This window comes from Rousettus aegyptiacus, unplaced genomic scaffold (assembly GCF_014176215.1).
Source record: "Rousettus aegyptiacus isolate mRouAeg1 unplaced genomic scaffold, mRouAeg1.p scaffold_m13_p_3, whole genome shotgun sequence".
Classification (NCBI taxonomy): Eukaryota; Metazoa; Chordata; class Mammalia; order Chiroptera; family Pteropodidae; genus Rousettus; species Rousettus aegyptiacus.
In genome coordinates this window covers 16,578,273-16,596,981 of record NW_023416306.1, presented here as the reverse complement: position 1 = coordinate 16,596,981, position 18,709 = coordinate 16,578,273, and the positions used below count along the sequence as shown (strand labels likewise).

Sequence of the window (18,709 nt, the reverse complement as noted above, 5' to 3'; positions counted from 1 at the left end):
CTGGAAGGGTTAGGGACCATTCCTCGGTGTCCTGCACACCTTGTCTGCCTCAGTCACGAAGGCCTACCCATCCTGCCCAGAGACCAGGTTCGCCCCCTACTCCTCTCAAGTCTCACGACCCCACTCCTCTGTCCATCTCTGTCCCCCAGTTTCTTTATCTGTCAAGTAGAAGAAAGCCCAACCCCTGCCCCAGCCATGCCCCTGGGGACTCAGAGATGTCTCCCAAGTATCGAGAACCTTGCACTGGGCCAGAACCTCAAGGGGCTGATGGCCACCCTCTCTCCTCACAATAGGTTTACAGCCATCCAGACCGGCTGGTGCTGGACCAGGGAGGGGAGATCTTTAAAACCTTACACTACCTCAGCAGCCTCATCCAGAGCATTAAGATGCCCCTGGGCACCAAAGAGAACCCCGCCCGGGTCTGCCGGGACCTCATGGACTGTGAGCAGAAGATGGCTGATGGTACGAAGGCCTGTGGGGTCTGAAAAGAGGCTCTTCCTGTCCTCAGGGTGGGGCTGGCGGAGGGGAGTAGGGGGGTCCAGGAGGAGCTGGGGGGAGATGGAGTGTTCGAGCCTTGGCTCATCCTGGCCAAGTTTCTGTCCTTAGAGATAGGCACAGGGGCCATCATTTATTCACTCCACAAACAGTCGCCGATCCCCAATATGCCAAGGCTTGTGCTTCCTGGGGGGTGGGGATATAGTGAGAAACACCGAGGAGCAGTTTCATCCTTCCAGAGCCCACAGATGCCAAGCTGGGGATGGTCATTTTGGTGCAAGGAGACAAGAGCTTTGGCAGAAGAAGCCCCCGAGGGCAAGGAGAGGATGGGACTCTCTTCTCTCGTGTGAGCCGATGTGGTACCATGGAAGGACCGCAGCTTTGGGGGCAGACAGGCCTGGGTTTGAATGTTAGCCCTGCCTCTGGCCAGCTCCGTGAGCTGGGGCAAACTGCCGCACTGCCCTGAGCCCCTCTTCCTCCACTGCACAAGAGGCAGACTAGTGGCCAGGTGTCCTACTCCTTCAGTTGTGGGGCCTTTGACTTCCTTAGAAGCCCAGTGGGGAAACCAGATGCCCGCAGAGGGGCCTGGCTGATGGGCAGAAGCCCTGACTTCCCCCCATCCCTAGCCAGCCCCAGAAAGATCACTACCTCAGTGGAGAAATCATTCTAGATGACCCCTCAACCCCTTGGGCAAGTGGCTCATCCTCTCAGCCTCAGTTGTCCCCTCTGTAAAATGGACATTTCCCAATAGCAACAGGTCAAGTGCTTAGCTATGTGCTGCTCTGGGGCCTCTATCAGCTGTGAGCTCCGCTTAGAGATCTGTGGTCAAAGAATCCCTTTTCTGCTCCCTCCTCCCTGACTTTATGCCCACCTGGGGCTCAGCAGGTCACAAGGTGCAGGGTCCACCTATAGAACCAAGTCCTGGGCTCCTCCCCACATACATACTCCACCATCCCATGCTTCCTGTAGGCACCTACTGGGTGGATCCAAACCTTGGCTGCTCGTCCGACACCATCGAAGTCTCCTGCAACTTCACACATGGTGGACAGACGTGTCTTAAGCCCATCACGGCCTCCAAGGTACCTGTCTGCTCCTGTCTCCTACCGGCCAGCCCTCTCCCCTCACCCTTCCCGGGGCCGCAGCCCACCTCGGGAAAGTCATCCCTTCCTTCTGAACTTCGCTTATAAGTTAGGGATGAATTGTTCTAAATCTGTGGTTTCCACCCCCTTTTGACTTATATAATGCTAATGGTTCTTTCTTCAAATAGAACTTTCTGCCTAAGTACCTAAAACAGCGTAATTGGCCAAGCTAGCCTAGGTTGGAGGACCATGAGCCATCAGCACAAAATAAGTCAGCGTGAGGCTCCCCTGAGACATGGTGCTGGAATTGTGTGTGCAAATACTAAATGAGCGTTCGCTGCCCCCTCACCAGGTGCCTGTCTCTGGGCTGAGAATTTTAGGGGGCTCAGGGCAACTCAACAACAATCCACTCCGTGAGCCAGGGAACCCCACAGTGCATTGTGGGTCTGCACTTGCAGCAAGCCCTGCACATGAGACGATGCATGCTGCTCTGGATGCAGGGGAGGCAGAGACCCAGAGCACCTTGCATCCCCTCCCATCAGTCCCTTAGGGAGGCTCCAGGGGGTGCCTTACGCTGACCATCTCACAGCCAGAGTTTAAGACTCTCTAGGCAAGCCAGCTGGTTAACGAGTCAAGTTCCCACCATGTGCCAGGCACTGAGCCAGGTGCTGGGACTTAATACAAAACACAGCAGCAGCCTCGCTGCTGGCTCCATAGCCAGAGCTCACAGTCCAGCAGGCCCTTCTCCGTCTGACTTGGGGGCCACATGGCAAACCCACGTGGCAGAGGGGTGAGGCTGGAATTAGCACCCGGGTTGGCAGCAGGACTGCCCGCCCGAGTCATCATCTGCTTTAGGAACAATGGACCATTGTTTTGTGCCGGTCTCAGTCTGCCAAGAACCAATATTGTGGTTGGACTGGCCCTTGCGACTCTTACTATGATGGCAAGATGCCTTTCCGGAAACTTTGGAAAAATAAAAGTCTATTACTTACAGGACCTGGACATTATAGAGCACAGTTGGGGCCCCACGGGGAGATCCTTGTCTTTTAAGTGGGCACATGTCTGGGGGCCTGAGGTTCTGCGGGCTCACGCTGTTGGTGAATTTAAAACATAAGAGGAGGAATTTAAAGGACAGGAAAAGACAAGTGGCCCAAATGGCCAGTTATGGAAAGCAACCAAGATCTCTAAAACACGAAAGCCTCAGTGCGGGAAGTAATCTGGCTCTTTACGCAGTCCTGTGGCTGGCAATGTGCTTATCAGAGTTGGCTGTCTTTGAAGTGGATGGGATCAAAGCTGAAGTCAGGTACTTGCATTACAAAAATAGAGAAAACCCAGCTGTCAGAGATCATACTACAACCTTATGTCCTGTCCTGTTGTTCATTGTTGGGCCTACCATTCCCAGCAGCACCCCCACCCATCCCACAAGGATCTTGGGACTTTGAAAGGATGGGGAGGGCACTTCTCATTTCCTCTGCACTCCTAGAGCCCCTCAATCTTGGGCAAGATCCTCTTCCTCTCTGGGCCCCTGGGTCCCAGCTCAGCCCCGAAGACCTCACTCCTCTAAATGGAGCGGGGTATGGATCAGATTGCACCAGGACTCTCGCAGCTCTGGCCGTGGACTCAAGCAGGCCTCAGTCCCTTCCCTCCCTCGTCACTCCTTGGCTGTGGACCGGCTCATACTGACCTCAATTTCCTTGTCTTGTAAGTGGGCACATGTCTGGGAGCATGACTGGGAGATGCTTACCCGAAAGGGCTTACGCCTGTGCCCTCCGGTAAGAGATGAGGAATTCTGACAGCTGTGGGCAGCCAGGCCTGATGCTGCCTCACCACTGCATGTGCTCCGCAGGTCGAGTTTGCCGTCAGCCGGGTCCAGATGAATTTCCTGCACCTGCTAAGCTCTGAGGTTACACAGCATATCACCATCCACTGCCTTAACATGACCGTGTGGCAGGAGGGCACCGGGCGGACCCCAGCCAAGCAGGCTGTACGCTTCCGGGCTTGGAATGGGCAGATCTTTGAAGCTGGGGGTCAGTTCAGGCCAGAAGTGGCCATGGATGGCTGCAAGGTAACTCTTGGGGCCCCTCGCACACAGACAAGTAGAAAAAGGTGTTGTTATAAAATTGTATATAACAAATTTATACTATATTAGTATGATATATATAATTTTTGTCATCGTGTAATAATTTTATTATAACAGTTTTACAAAATTTCTTTTATTCACTTTCCTCCCTGAGAACTTTCTGAGGTGAGATCTGGGCTGGCAGACATGGTACTTATTTGCAAGGATGCTAATAGAAGGCTATATTTCTACTCTCTGCCCCGACCCTGGCCAGGCTAATTTCTTCTCTTAACATTTTGGTGATTTTTAAATGCCTAAAACAGCGTGGGTGTTGTTGGGGGCGGGGAGAGAAAGTTGTCCAAAAAAATCAGTTTCACAAAGTAAAACAAAACTGGTAATAGACAATGTTAATGAGGATGTGGAGAAACCAGCACACTCACAGAAAGCTATTTTGAAAATATTAATTGGTAGAAGCTTTCTGGACAGTAGCTACATATATATGTCTCCAATATACATCCAAAGCTTTAGAAATGTACCTCATCCTTTGATCTGGCAAATCTACTTCTAGAATTTGTTCTAGGGAAATAATTACTGTGCACAACAGTTTAGCACAATGATGTTCATTACAGCATTACTCATAGGAATACGAATGGTAGAAGCAATCTCAATGGACAAATACAGGTCGTTGCTATGGTGAAACACCATGTGGCCATTAAAAATTGTGAGGAAAGATGATGGGGAAATGCACATGATATATGATGAGGACGATGATGGATATGTATGGTCCCTTTTCCTTCTACTCTCAGATCCAGGATGGCCGCTGGCATCAGACACTCTTCACCTTCCGGACCCAAGACCCCCAGCAGCTGCCCATCATCAGCGTGGACAACCTCCCTCCTGCCTCATCAGGGAAGCAGTACCGCCTGGAAGTTGGACCTGCATGCTTCCTCTGACCTCTGACCTCCGACCTCCTGGCTCCTCTAGGCCTCGAGGGGGAGGGATGAGGGGGAGGTTGAGGGCAAGGGAGGGTACTTAGGAGCAGGTGGGCCCAGGAGAGGCAGCTCGCCTGCCCAAGGATCCTAGGGCAGGCCCCAGCTATTGTCTGCCCAGTAGAAGTGGCTGGAGAGGAGCAGGGAATGGGTTGTTCTTGGGGACAATTGATCCCAGCACAGCTCCAAAGACCAATCAAAGAGCCAGCTAGAGCAAGCTGGGCCTGCAACCCACCTGAGCCCCGCAGCCTGTCTCCCAGCGCCACGGCCACCCCCTGCCCTCCCCAGCTTCCTACCCAAAGAGCCCCACATTCCAGCCAGCTTGAGGGAAGGGGGCATCTCGTCAGCTGGTCCCTGCTAGGGAGCTTTGATGTGCAATATTAGAGAGGAGACATGAAAAAAGGCGAAAAGGAAGAAAGAAGTATATATATTTTATTTAAACAAACACAGAGAAGGTGCGTTACTATTTTTTTCACCTGGGAAAGAGGTGAGAGGGTGAGAAAGAGCAGCCGGGGGTGGGAAGCAATGGAGATTCTTGGGGCGGGGGGGGGGGCGCCCACATTTGCTACCTCCCACTGTGAAATCGCTGGTGCTCACAATTGTCTCATAGTGTATGTGATTTTTTTTAAGGAAAAAAAAAAAAACCCCTATTTAAGATTCTGAAGGTGCTACCATTTTTGCCATAGATTTTGAAGAAGCATTTTAATGTGGGCTATCCTCCATATTTTTCTCTCTCCTCCAAATGACAAAGTTTGGGAAATTGAAAAAGTTTTCTTAGCATCACTCTTGTGCTCTATCAGGTAATCTACTAAGGAGGGTTGGGGGAGAAAAATGGGGGTGGGGGAGGAGTAAAGCAAAAAACAAAAACAAAAACAAAAAACCTACCAGAAACAGAAGTAGGAAATGTTACCTTTTAACTTAAGGACTTTTAAATGTTTGTCCTCTTAAGGGCAGGAGAAGGCCTGAGCATGAAGGATTTTGACTTGGCCTTTCATGGTCTTGGAGGGGAGTTACACTTGTCTTCAAGGGTGTGATTTAGACTGGAGAGTCCTGGGGGAAGCCTTGACCTTGAAGAAATCAGTTATAAGAGTAGCAATGGGTCAGGGCTGGTCTTGAAGGTAAATATGGAACCATCTCATGAAGCCGCATGCCATCCACGCAGGTCCTCCCTTCTTGGAGCTTGCCCTTTCAAGATGCAGTCATCACTTTTGCTTTTTTAATTGTCATTAAGTTCTGTAGAAACACAGTTGTCCTTACCTCCAACTGTGAATGTGGGCCGAGGAGAAAGATTAGTACAGGAATCTCACAGTTCGGCACGATAGGGAATATTCGGTGTCACTTGAATTGTCCTATATTGGCGAACCAGTCAGCATCCAGGTTGGATTTTGAGGTCATTGTAACTATGGAGTTATTTTTATAGAAGGGGAGCGTTTATGTGAAAGTCCATTTGTCTTCTTTTCCCCTCCTTAAAGTTGTGTTTCTTCGGGAATTGGATTTGATTTTCATTATTTAATACCTCACTCTGGCCCACCCTCCCCACCGGACACTTCCTGCGCCCCTCGCCCTCCGGCCCCAGCCCAGGCAAGGCCGTTTCTGTAGCAGCTTGGGCCTCATCTCAGCGCTCCGTTACCCCATGCTGCCAGTCTCAACCCGGTTTCTGTCTTGTTCTTGGATTTTTCTGCTGTCCTCGTTTATGTCTTTGTCCAGATGTCAGTGTGTTAAAAACCCCAGTGGGTTTCGTCTCCTTTTCCCTTCTGAGTTTTAAATAAATATTTAAAACTGAGGCAATGGAATGACACACCTGTGGCCGTGTGCTTCTTTGAAAAGCCCAGAAGGAGGTTTCTGGCAGGGCTGGAGGGTCAGAGGAAGATGCTCGGGGATGCCTTGCTTCCCCTGTGGGTGGTGGGACTTGGGCGGGCAGGGAGAGCGACAAGGCACCTTAGTTGGGGGTGAGGGCTGGTGCCAAAAGTGAGGGAGTCCGGGTCCCATAGTGTCTTGGTTTCTTGGGGCCGCTGTAACAATACCACAAACCCGGTTGCTTAAACCAACAGGAACGCATTCTCTCCCAGTTCTGGAGGCTAGAAGTTTGACATCAAAATCTCAGCAGGGCCACAGTCTCTCTGGCGCCTCTAAAAGAGGTTCCTTACCTCGTCCAGCTTCTGGTGGCCCTAGGAGTTCCTTGGCTTGCAGGTCGGCACCTCAAGCTCCCTTTCGATAGTTACATGACATTTGCCCTATGTGTCTCTGTATTCTCATCTTTTTATAAAGACAGCAGTCAAGATGGGCTGAAGGCCCACCCTAATGATTTCATCTTCACTTGATTACATCCACAAAGACCCCATTTCCAAGTAAGACCACGTTCAAAGGCATACCCTTCCGGAAGCTACAATTCAAGCCATAACATACAGGGAGGAGGTATATTGAGGCTAACATGAGCAATTCCTTTTCCTTTTTTTTTTATTGTGGTCAAATTATACATAACCTAAAACTTACCATTAATATTTAGTACATTCTTGATGTTGTGCAGAATGTTTTCATCACCCAAAAAAGGAAACTCCAAACCTAGGAAGCCGTCACACTCCATCCAAACCTCTGGAAAGCTACTAAGCTGCTTTCCGTCTATGGCTTTGCGTACTGTACATATTTCATATAAAAGGAATCCTATAATATATGACCCTTTGGGGCTGACTTCTTTTCTTCAGCACGGTGTTTTCCAGGTTCATCCATATAGCATGTAGCAGTACTTCATTCTTTTTTATGACGATAATATTCCACTGTATGGATAGACCACATTTTGTTTATTTTTTCATCCATGGATGGGAGGCCACAGCAATACCTGTCTTGGAAGAAGTGAGGATCTAGGAGATAGAGTTAGCCAGATTTAGGATGCCCAGATAAACCTGAATTTCAGATAAACAGTAAATATGTTTCTAGTATAAGCATGTCCTCGTCGGTATTTGCGACATACTCATACCTGCCCGACCCCACCTCTCCTGACATTTGGTGCAGAGTTTTCTTTGGTTCTCCTTCTCAGGGACCTTAGCTGAAACAGAACTTTTCTGCCCTTATCTAAGAGAAAGAACAAATCACAAGCCGTTGAATTCATACCTGGGATTTTATGTTTTGAAAACTAGCTGTAAATTTCTAGGTCCTCGGTTTACGCGCAGCTGGGCCTTCTTCCCCTCCCCATGCTGCACCTACCCAGATAGTAAGCGCCAGGAGCTGCTGCCTCTGTGGTTACAAAAGTCCCGTCCACGAAGACCAGGAGTCATGGTCTGGAGAAGCTTGGAGATTCCCGCGCCCCAGGTACACCCTCCCATGAAGGGTCATGGAACCCAGGAAAGCACCTGAGGTCACCTGGTGAGGCCAAGACAAAGCTGCGATTCAAACCCAAGCCTGTTGATGGCGCTGTCATGTGCATTAGATCAGCTGTTCTCAGTGTGGCCCCTGGACTGGCAGAACCAGCAGCCCCCTGGGGCTGGTTAGGAATGCATATTTTTGGCCCCTTCCCAAAGGTACTGAATCACAAACCATGAGGGTGAGACCCTCCCTGTTTTAATAGCCTCCCTAAAGATTCAAGTACCTGCTCAAGTCCCAAATATCACAGCCCAGCACTATTTCCTAACTCTGGAAAATAAACTTAGAAATGAGATAGGATGTTCTTTTCATTTTTTTGACCGACAATCAGAAACGAAATGGAGACAGTCTGAGCCATTTGCTTAGGTCTGTCACCTCCAAAGAGCTTGCCCAGCTCTTGCCATGCCTCTTGTTTGCAGGTGGAAACGTTCAGTTACGTTAATGTCTGTTTTCCCCATCAAAAGCTCTGTGAGGGCAGGGGATATGCCTTGTTTCTTGCTATAGCCACAGAATATAGCACATTGAAGGCACTCAAACTTGCTAAACTATTGCTAGCAGGAACTCTCATCTTCATTTCCTCCACGTCCATTTATCAGCAGCACCTTGCTCATTTTGAGCCTTGTGTGAGGGCTGGAGTCACGGAGACCTGCAGTGCGTCTCAGGGGCTGTGAGTCTAGTGGAAGCAGCCGGAGGCGTTGGAACACGTGTGGTTAAGGGTTAGGAAAGCAGAGTGCAGCAAGCCAAGTTGGGGGACCAGGGGGAGCAAAAAGAATGAACAGCTGATGGAATCTCAGCAGGGGGAGGGGAGCATAGTCAGGAGGTGACACTCTGTATTACTCAGGGTCTCCAGAGAAACAAAACCAATAAGGTGTGTGTGTGTGTGTGTGTGTGTGAGAAGAAACCTATTCCAGGGAATTGGCTCACATGATTTATGACGGCTGGCAAGTCCCAAGATCTGCAGAGAGTGAGCAAAGACCCAGGAGAGTTGCTGGTATAGTTCTAGTCCCAAGGCTGACAGGCTCGAGACCCAGGAAGAACTGATGTTTCAGTTCATGCCCAAGGCAGGAAAAGACTGATGTCCATCTCAAGCAGTCAGGCAGAAGAGATTCTCCCTTACTGAGGCTTTTCATTCTATTCAGGCCTTCAACAGATTAGATGAGAACCACCCACCCTTGGGAGGGCAATCTACTTTGCTCAGTTTACCCATTCAAATGTTAATCTCATCCAAAACACCCTCACGGACACACCAGAATGTTTAACCAAATATCTGGGTACCCCTCGCCCGGCTAAGCTGACACATAAAGTTAATCATGACAAATGGTTATGAGCTGAGAGAGAATGCAGAGAGGTTATCCAGATGGGGAAAGGCATTGTGGGGAGAAGGAACACCTGTCAAGGCCTGGAAGCAGAGGTAGTACTGCATATTTGGGGAATAGTAAGTAGTTCAAAGGGTAGGGTATAGGGAGGTCTGAGATACTGGGCCAGGACTAGGACAAGCCATAACCTTGCACAGGAGAGCGGAGTTTGGGTTGGCCAAGCTGAGTTTAGGTTTTAGTGGGGAGCTGGAGCAGAGCTGTCTAAGAGGCACCTGGCTGAGCTGGGAGGACAGAAAAGAGGTGTGAGCCACCATCAGAGCTCCAGAGCCATCAGCAGCATCCCTGTGGCTCTAAAGACATGGGAGCGGAGGAGAGAATCAGAAAGAAGGGCCAAAGGGAAAAGAGAAGAGGGCTATGTTAAAACTGTGACACTTGGAACTGTCAGCTGGTCCGCACTCTAGGAGGGCCTGTATGATCTGGCCGGTGAGGCTGCTGCAGCTGGGACAGTTCATTCCCAGCAGGGGCAGGTGGGAAGTCATGGACAGAAGATAGTTCTCCCTGGGCTGGCAGCACCCGCAGTTCCTGATCTCCTGTTGCACAACCAAGTGTCAGGAAACAGCGCGGGTGGACTTCCCAGGCCTGACCAACTCCAAGGTAAAGCCTGGGCCACATGTTTGCTCTGTCCACAATGAATCAGGCCCCATTCATGTACATCTCGCAATTGCCATCAAGCAAGCAGCCTGGTGTTGGGAAAGTGAGGGAGGAGCCGGCAGGAGGCGGGGAGGCGGTTCCAGTCTCAGCTTCCTGACTGCGCGTGGCCTCGGACTGGTTGTTCCTTATCTCTGGGCCTCTGCAAAATAGGGACGATGTGCTCATCTTTGTTTGCCAACCACGGACAGGGAAACTGTTCGACAACTAACAGTAAGGTGAACCACATGAAATTAAATGATACTCAACTGCTTTTTGTTCTATAAAATCCACTTTCACATGGTTCAACCCAATAACAGTACCATTCAAAATAATTGTGGCGACAATTTCTTGCACACCGACTGTGAACCAGAAGCTGTGTGGATGTGATGTTTTCAGCCCACGCATAACCCTCTGAGATAGATCCGTGTTATTACCTTGGCTCTTCAGACGAGGGAGCCAAAGTCCAAAGAGGTCGTCACCTGAGTTACTCAAAACCACAAAACAGGATTTGAACTTAAGTAAATCTTCTTTTTGAGTATTTGCTCGGCCAAACACCAAGTTCCTAATTAAAACACTTTGCTCTGCCAATGTAGTCTTCGTTGCTCCTCAGGCAGAAGACCACAAATTAGTCATCATTCTCAGAACGCAGCCCTGGCTTTGAGGAGGAAGCAAGGATAATTTTCAAATGGGTGCCTTTCCCTGGTTATCTAAGCGTTACCTCTTCACCATATCACCTTATTTCCCTGAGCCATCAGTCTCCTTATCCATCTAATAGGAAAAAATGTCTATTTTCTTACACCTACTATAGACTTATTTTTGCATTTTGATGTCTTTAGAAATGAGATGTAACCTGCCATCACTGAAGTAGTTTAGGAATGCAGGCATACGTCTTTCCTCCCCACCCCAGCTTATCATTAAACTGATGGTGATGGTTATTGTAATAAGCGGACCCTTAGGAGCAAGTTTGTTCCATTTAACGACCATTTTACAAATGCGAACTGATTTAGCCCTCATAACAATCCAGTAAAGTGGATACTATTATCATCCTCATTTTACAGGTAGAAAAATTGAGGCACAGAGAAGTTTAAGTAACTTGTGCCAGGTCACACAGCTAGCAAGCGATTGAGCCATGACAACACTTCCCCACCATTCTACGCTGCCCTGATGGCTTTTCTGTCTCTTTCTTGCCAAACCCCTCCTGATGTTTGGCCAGGGCCAGGTGGAAGGGCAGGCTAAGGAGGGCTGCCTAGAACCTCGGTCCACAGAGGTATTAAAGCATCTGTGAAATTTAAGACGATAGAAAATGTTACTGTTTCGGCATGAGTGCTGGTTGTGCTTGAAGGAACTGTTCGGATACCAACTTGGGAGGAGAAGGAGGCCCCCAAAGCGAGTGACGGGAATGAGGATGGCGAAGACCATTCGCTCCTTCCCAGGAGAGTCGGTCTATTTACTCACGGTAAGGTAAAAATCCTACTCACAGTACTCTGGCCACCAGATGTGTGGATTTCCTACCACACCAAGCAAATCTCTGACTCCAGACATTAACTGGGTCTCCTACAATTCGACTCAGTTCTGACACTAACTGGAATTAACGGCAGATACACAGGTTAAGGGCTCAGTCCTACAAGACTGTCTCCACTTCAGACGCCAATCACAAGCTCAGGTTATCCTCTGTGCTTCTGACCGACCTGCTATAAATCAGAGCTTCCCGCGACCCTCTCTTCGAGTCTGGCAATTTGTAAGAACAGCCCACAGAACTCAGAAAAATGGTTTAGTTACTAGATTACCAGGTTATTATAAGAGGATACAACTCAGAAACAGGAGATGCATCGAGCAAGGTTTGTGGAAGGGGCACAGAGCTTCTGCACCTTTTCTGAACGAGCCACCTACCCAGCACCTACCTCCATATGTTCCCCAACCTGGAAGTTCTCCAATCCCAGTCATTTAGGATTTTTATGAAAGCTTCCTTACGCAGGCACAATTGACCAAATCATTGGCCATTTGTTAGTGACCAACTCAATCTCCAGCCCCAGTTCCCTCCCCAGAGGTCAGGGGGTCTGCGCTGAAAGCTCCAACCCTCTAAACCATCTAATCACAAGGTTGGGTCCCCTGGTAACCAACTTCCATCCGGAGGCTAGTCGGGAGCCCCCAGACACTGCCATCTCATTCGCACACAAAAAAGACACTTACCACTTTGAAGGTTCCAAGAGTTTCAGGAGCCAGAAAATGGAGGTTGAGACAAAATCTATATTTCTAACTATATCGCACTCAATGTCTGTGTTTTTGCTTCAGGAGACATGCAAGTTAGGTCATTGCTAAATTGCTCTGGAGAAAAGAAAGACCAAACCTTGCTCTTTGCTTGATTCTCCCTGTTCACCCTTCTCCCATGCAGGCTGCCCCTAGCATTTCTGCATATGGACAAATGAAGGCCCACAGACTATTGGTCTAAAAACTTAAACATTATAAATTAGAAGTATTTAAATAAAGCTGACTTTAAAATTTTAAGTTTTGGAAGTTTAACTAATGGATTAAATGTCATTGCAAATTTTTGAAAAACTAAAACTTATTCACGAAGCAAGCATTCAGCATAATGTTTTTGAGATTCATTCATGTTGGTACATGTATCTGTGAAACAGAATTTCCCACCTAAATGGCCAACATTTCTAATTAGTCCTTTGTTCTCCTTCTGTAAACATGCTTGCTGCATAGGCCAAAGATCCCTTCCCTTTAAGATGTATTGCTTTAGTGCTTGTATTGCTTTAGTTTGGAAAGATGCATTGCCTTAGTGCCTGTTTAAAAAATCCCGTGCTCTATAACTGCCTGTAGCAAATTCATAGCAAATTCAGGGGTCTGTGAATTAGCCCATGCCAACTGTAACAACAGGGTATAAAAGCGAAATTGCCCCTAAGCTCACTGCCCAGATTTTCAGAGCACTAGCTCTTCCGGGACCACTGGCATAATAAAACTTAGTTCTCTTTTTCTCTGGCTTACTGCTTGGATTTTTGCTGGTCTGATTTTTGGAGCTTTTGGGACTTTTTCATAACATCTGTAATTCATTCCTTTTACTTGTTAAGTATTTCATTGTGTGAAAACGCTACAAATTCTTTTTCCATTTTCCTGTTGGCTGACACTTGACTTGTTTCCAGTTTTTGGCTACCTTGACTAATGCTAAAGTCTTATACATGACATATTTTCTTTCTCTTAAATGGTATAGTAATTTTAGGAGCAATTTGGTTACTCTTGGATACCTATCATCAGAAGAAAAGTCACAATATAAAATGTTACAGACAACTATATCTCAATAAAACTAGAAAAATAAAATAAAATGCTATAGATATACAAAAGAAGACATGAAAAAAGAAATCATAATCTAAGAAGTGAATGAAAGGTTATGTAGCCTTTAAAATTACAACCACCAACTATACTGAAAGAAGAAAAAAAATTCAAAATGTATGAAATGAACAAAAATACAAAATTATGAGTATACCATAATAATACTTTTGGGGAATATTTATTTACGTGGATAAAGATTTGACACCGTCATGTAGAAATGCAAACGGGCAATAGAACCACTCATTCCATGGTATTTCCAGGATTGGACTTTAGTGCTGCAAACAGAGGCGAGTTCCCTGCTCAAAGAGCCGCAGATAAAGACCACCTGAAGAAAATTTCCTGTTTTAGAAGTTGGGAGATGTTTCAAGCAATACATTTTGCCGCAAATGGACATTCAACTTAACGCTCCCTTCTTTTGGGAAATGTCCCTGCTTCAGGACTGGGTCGGGGACCTTCTGGAATTTTGCCCTTTCACACTCAGTTGGAACTGAATCCACATTTGCCCTGACCCTGACCCCTACACCTCCGCCTCCCTATGTCCCCTACACCCCACACTAGCCTGGCAACTCTAAGCTGCCTTTGATTTATGGCTGAGTCCCTCTTAAATCTTAGTGCTCAGTGGGACAGGAACTGGATGAAAACATGAGTGCTTGCCTAGAGGCCCCTCTATTGAAATCAACATTAACTAACATCATTCCAAATAATATCTATCTGCCTTGGTTTTGAACAGCCAAAATTTCTGGCCCTTGTCTCAAGGTCAGGGAGTGTGACATTTCTCAAGAGCATATTTCCCAAATGATCATTGGATTGTGTCGCAGCCAGTCTCCAGGTCCCCGCCCACACAGCTCACTATAAAGATCACTGCGCCCTCCAGTCACCAGTTGGCCTGATTCTAGGTACCTCCTTGTCTTGGCATGGGGCTGCCTTGGGCCCTTGCAGTCCTGAGCCTCCTTCCTCTGCTGTCCGCCCAGAACCCGGAATGTTTCAATTTCACGGTGCCTCTCACCAATGTCACCCTGGACCAGGTGGGTACCTGAGCCCCTGAGAGCTGTATGCCACTGTCTGCCTCTCTGGGTTTCCTTTTACCCTGCTGGCTTGTGGTCGGCTCCCTCTCCTGACTCTTCCCTTTTCTCCCTTGGGTCCTGGGGTGAGATTCTGGCCAGCCTCCGGAGGTAGGCTGCCTCCAGACTCAGAAGTCTCATTGCAAGGTCCCTTAGGAGGTGACTACGCTGTACTGGGCAAGGAGTGGGTAGGAATGACACCTGACCATCAGAGTGAGCTTTTGCATGCCCACTCCTTGCTGGGGGCTGCAGTCTCCCGGTTGGCAAATAGAGGGAGAATTCTGCCCAAATCTCTTCCAAGCTGACTGTCCAGGATTCAGCTCCCAGTTTCCATCATCTGTTCCTGGCTTCTCCACAGATTACTGGCAAGTGGTTTTACCTCGCCTCGGCTATCCGCAACCCTGAGTTTAAGAAGATAGCCAGCACGCTGCAGTCAGTCTTCTTTTACCTTGCCCCCAACTATACGGAAAACACCGTACTGGCCAAAGAGTACTGGACCATGTAAGACCTGCACACGTCAGCTCGCCCCTACCTCCAGCTTCTGGCTTCTGCTCTTAGCAGCCAGACGACCTTGAGCAAGCCCCAGCCCCTTCCTGGCCTCAGCCTTCTCATCCATGGACTGGGGAGGGCCGGCTTTAATTGCCACCTGACTCTTGCCCCTCAAGGACTGTGATTGTCTACCTCTCCTAGACTCGTCTTACTGGTTTTTCCCCCTTTTCTGCCTGGTTTTAGTGAGAACAAGTGCATGTATAATGTCAGCAACCTGAAGATCCAATGGGAAAATGGGACCCTGTCCAAATACAGTGAGTCCTCAGGGGAAGACCTGCAGTGTGGAATGGGGAAATGGTGGCTGGGCCAGCCTAAAGGAGGGAACTTGGAGCTAGGGCCCCGAGGGCTTTGGGCACAGAGAACATGGGACAGGTCTGCTTCTTATATCCCTGTGGGCCCAATGCCTACATACCGACATAATAACTGCCAGCGTTCTTGAGCTCTTAGTGGGTGCCAGGTACTGACCGAATTGATTCACATAAATTAACCCACTTAATACTCATAAACAACCCTCAGGGGACATTAATCAGATGAGGAAATGGAGAAACAGAGATGTCAAGTAGTTTCCCTGAGATCACACGGCTAGCATTTAGAACTAGGATTCACCCCCAAGGTTAATCTTGCCTCTCAACCGCTCTTTATCCTCTGGGAGCTAAGAGTGGCAGTCTATTTGTTGGGCAGGCAGTGACTTCACCCATGTTTCCCCATAACTGCAGAGAGGGCACATAGTAGGAACACACAAATGCCAATGCGATTGAACTCACACCACCTAGGAGCCCTGAGGCTCCTCTCTGGACCTCATTTTCCTCACCTGTAAGATGGAGAGAAAGGCCCTGACAGCCACAGTTCACATGAGGCTCCTCTGATTCCACGCACGCAGGTGCACGGCACAGGGCCTAGCTCGCAGTGGGAGCTAGTGACACGTGGCCTAGGCGAACCCTTGGCCTTCACTGATTGGCTGTGTGGCCCTGGAAACACCCAGGCTTCCTTTACCTGTGAGGAAGGAACCACTGGGCCATCCCTGTGATCTCACCAGGTGGCTTTCTCTTCCAGGGATGGGCGAAGAAATACCTGGCTATCTGGTGTTCACCAAGGACCCCAGGATCTTCATGATCACTTTTTACCCAGAAGACAAGCAGAAAATGAGTCTGTCCCTCTATGGTAAGTACTCCCTAAGCTCCCACCCCATCCAGGCCTCCCCTCAGGACCACCCACTCCTGAGGCTGGACCCCCAAGCTCCCAGCCATCCCTGGCCTCCCATAGCACCCCTGGAATCCTCATCAGCCCCCTTGTTCCCTCAAACAGCTGACAAGCCAGTGGGGACCGAGGAGCAAATGAGAGAGTTCTATGAAACCGTCGCGTGCATGGGCATGGACAAGTCAGAAATCATATACACCGATGAGAAAAAGGTGAGTGCAAGGTGCAAGGAAGCTTGTGCCGCGCCCACCTGAGGGTGCTCCCACCTTGGGCAGCCCCAGAGGCCCAGAGAGGAAATGCTGCCAACCAGGGCTGCACAGAGAGGCAAGAGATTCAGCTTTCAAGTGGCCACCTCACTGCAGGGACAGCTGAGTTCCACAGAGGCCCGTGGCGGGTGGGGCGGAGGTGGGGGGAACGAGGGCCCAGCAAGGACTCACTGGGAATTCAGGGAGGATGCGTGGAACAGGTTGGGAGGATGGGGAAGGCTGACAGCAGGGAAACAGTATAGCCAAGGTATGGTGGCAGGGCACTTGGGAAAGACACACGCATGGGGAATCCGACACGGGGAGAGTCACAACCGCCTGCCACACCGTGCAATAGGGAGCTGGCATTGTGCTTTCCAGCATCACCCAAACTGCAACAAGTCCGGGGCCGCCATCACGATTTTTACTAGAGCAGCATCACTCAGGACTTTCCTTTCAGCCTGTGTTACGTGAAAGGCTTTACTTGGTCTTGTCCTATGCAATCATATCTGAAATCACAGAGCCGAGGAGCTGGTTTCGCTTTTTTGGAGATACGTGACATACTTTCATGATTATTAAAAGAAAAATGTCTCCATCTGTTTGCCACCCGAGATCGTCTGCTGTGACCACCAGTGGTTCAGATCGTACCCCCACTCCTGGGAACCCTGGGAAGTGGCTTATGAACACGGGCACTGGAGTTAATCCCCTGTAGCCTGCCACCCCCACTGCTTGGCTGGAGGACCTCAGACAGGCCACATGGCCACTCTGAGCCTGTCACATCATCTGAAAAATGACGGCGAGAAATCTAGATCAACACATAGGGCTTGGCTGGTTGTTAGTGCTCAGTAAATTTCAGAGTTCTGAGGGATCGAGCCCCCATTTTAAGGTGACTAAGCTGAGGCGAAGAAAGGGAAATGACTTGCCCAAGGTCACCCAGCTCAGAAGTGGCGGAGCCCGGACCGGAGCCAAGGTTGGGTGGTGCCGCGGTCCAGAGCTCAGCCTACCCCTCCTCCCCAACATCTCGTCTTCTTCTCCCACTGTCTTCTAGGATCAGTGTGGGCCGCTGGAGAAACAACAAGAGGAAGGGAAGAAACAAAATGAGGGGTCTCCAGAAAACACAGAACAGGGATAGGACCTTGGGGACTTTCGGGGCCTCTCCTCGGCCCCCCACCTTAGTAACTCATTCTTGCCCTCGGTCGCATCAATAAAGCTTCTATATTTGGAATAGGCAGTTTGTCGTGAGCTCATTCATTCATCCACTTATTCATGTGGAAGTCTGCTCTGAGTTGAGCTCTGGTTAACCACCGGGTAAGACCCCGCCCCTGGTTGGAAGAGCCCCTGCTGTAACGCCCAGCACATGCGCCATGATGGACGATGGTATGCAGAGTGGTGGGAGGCCCAGCACGAGGAAGGGTCCTTCTGCAGTGGAGAAGTCTAGGAAGGCTTCTCGGAAGGGGCAACTGAATCGGTCTAGAAAGATTAGGAGCTTGGTAACACCTGCTGTTCCCTCTATAAGCCAAGGATCTGAGAGTATACATTTGAGGAACACTAGGGCAGAGGACCCTAAGTAGAAGTCCAGGTGGATAAGGTGGTGAGGGCTCAGGTGTGTGGTGCCAGGCATGGACCTTATTGCAGACATCATCCTGGCCGCCTGAGGCGGTGAACTGGTGGGGGCCAGACCAGAGACAGGAAGATGCAGAGGCTGTTGTGAGCATCCTGGCTGGGCCAGGGCAGGATTGGGAATACAGGGGCCAGGAATTCAGCAAGAAAGGCTGGCCTTCTTCCAGACCTGAGTGCTTTGTGATTTAAGGTAATATGAGGAAACAGAAAAGTTGGAGCTGGATTCTTTAAAAAATTCCACGTATGAGAGCCCTAAGCCATCTAGAGCGACAGGACCATAACCCTGGCGCCTGACGCCCAGTCCTGTGGCTCATACACTGATGCCCTCCAAAGAGCCAGGCTCCAGTGTTCTTTGTTCAAACCTGGAGCCACCACTGTGCCCAGGGCACTGAGGCTGAGGACACTGCCCTGGGCCCCCACCTTCTCATCTCGATATCTATGGGATAGCCTCTCGACACCCAGAAGGGTATGGACCCGGAGGCTCAGAACCTACAAGAAATCGCTCCCATCTCAGTGTTACTTCCGGTGAGATGCCATTTTCAACTCTACTGAGAAGAATCAGCTGAAAAAGTAAATAGAAATGGCAAGTGAGATGAGAGAGTGGGGAAGATGGGTGGAAAAGCCACAGGAGCAAGCAGGAGTTGGTGGTGGTGGTGGGGAGGGGGCGGGGAGGGAACCATGGAAATTTAGGAAGAGAAATTCGGTGAGAATATGGGCTTTGG

The 18,709-nt window shown here is 49.3% G+C and overlaps 2 protein-coding genes across 5 annotated transcripts in view; both read left to right on the top strand.

The window, feature by feature from the left end:
- Positions 1-6,420, top strand: part of COL27A1 (collagen type XXVII alpha 1 chain) — a 133,813-nt gene extending 127,393 nt beyond the window's left edge. For 3 of the 4 annotated variants that reach the window (XR_004956203.1, XM_036238414.1, XM_016152623.2), the window contains exons 58-61: positions 294-462; positions 1,465-1,574; positions 3,421-3,639; positions 4,440-6,420. Coding sequence is in view for 2 of the 4 variants with exons in the window: in XM_036238414.1 (XP_036094307.1) it covers positions 294-462; positions 1,465-1,574; positions 3,421-3,639; positions 4,440-4,586 (645 nt within the window). In the remaining 2 variants the exon portion in view is untranslated. Of the gene's footprint in view, positions 1-293; positions 463-1,464; positions 1,575-3,420; positions 3,640-4,439 lie in introns of those variants that run through there. The other variant, XR_004956202.1, reaches the window with a different exon arrangement.
- Positions 6,421-14,186: 7,766 nt separating this feature from the next.
- ORM1 (orosomucoid 1) lies at positions 14,187-17,598 on the top strand. Its single transcript, XM_016152685.2, has 6 exons — positions 14,187-14,343; positions 14,738-14,880; positions 15,112-15,182; positions 15,982-16,089; positions 16,234-16,337; positions 17,416-17,598. Exons 1-6 carry the CDS (start codon positions 14,233-14,235, stop codon positions 17,497-17,499), a joined length of 621 nt encoding a protein of 206 aa, XP_016008171.2. The 5' UTR covers positions 14,187-14,232; the 3' UTR covers positions 17,500-17,598.
- Positions 17,599-18,709: the final 1,111 nt, after the last annotated feature.

What these genes read in the sequence shown, in the direction of transcription:
- ORM1 (XM_016152685.2), top strand. Translation starts at nt 14,233, where the DNA reads ATGGGGCTGCCTTGGGCCCTTGCAGTCCTGAGCCTCCTTCCTCTGCTG. An exon ending in GCCAAAGAGTACTGGACCAT is followed by an intron (nt 14,881 to 15,111) that starts GTAAGACCTGCA and finishes GCCTGGTTTTAG; the next exon opens with TGAGAACAAGTGCATGTATA. An exon ending in TGGGACCCTGTCCAAATACA is followed by an intron (nt 15,183 to 15,981) that starts GTGAGTCCTCAG and finishes TTTCTCTTCCAG; the next exon opens with GGATGGGCGAAGAAATACCT.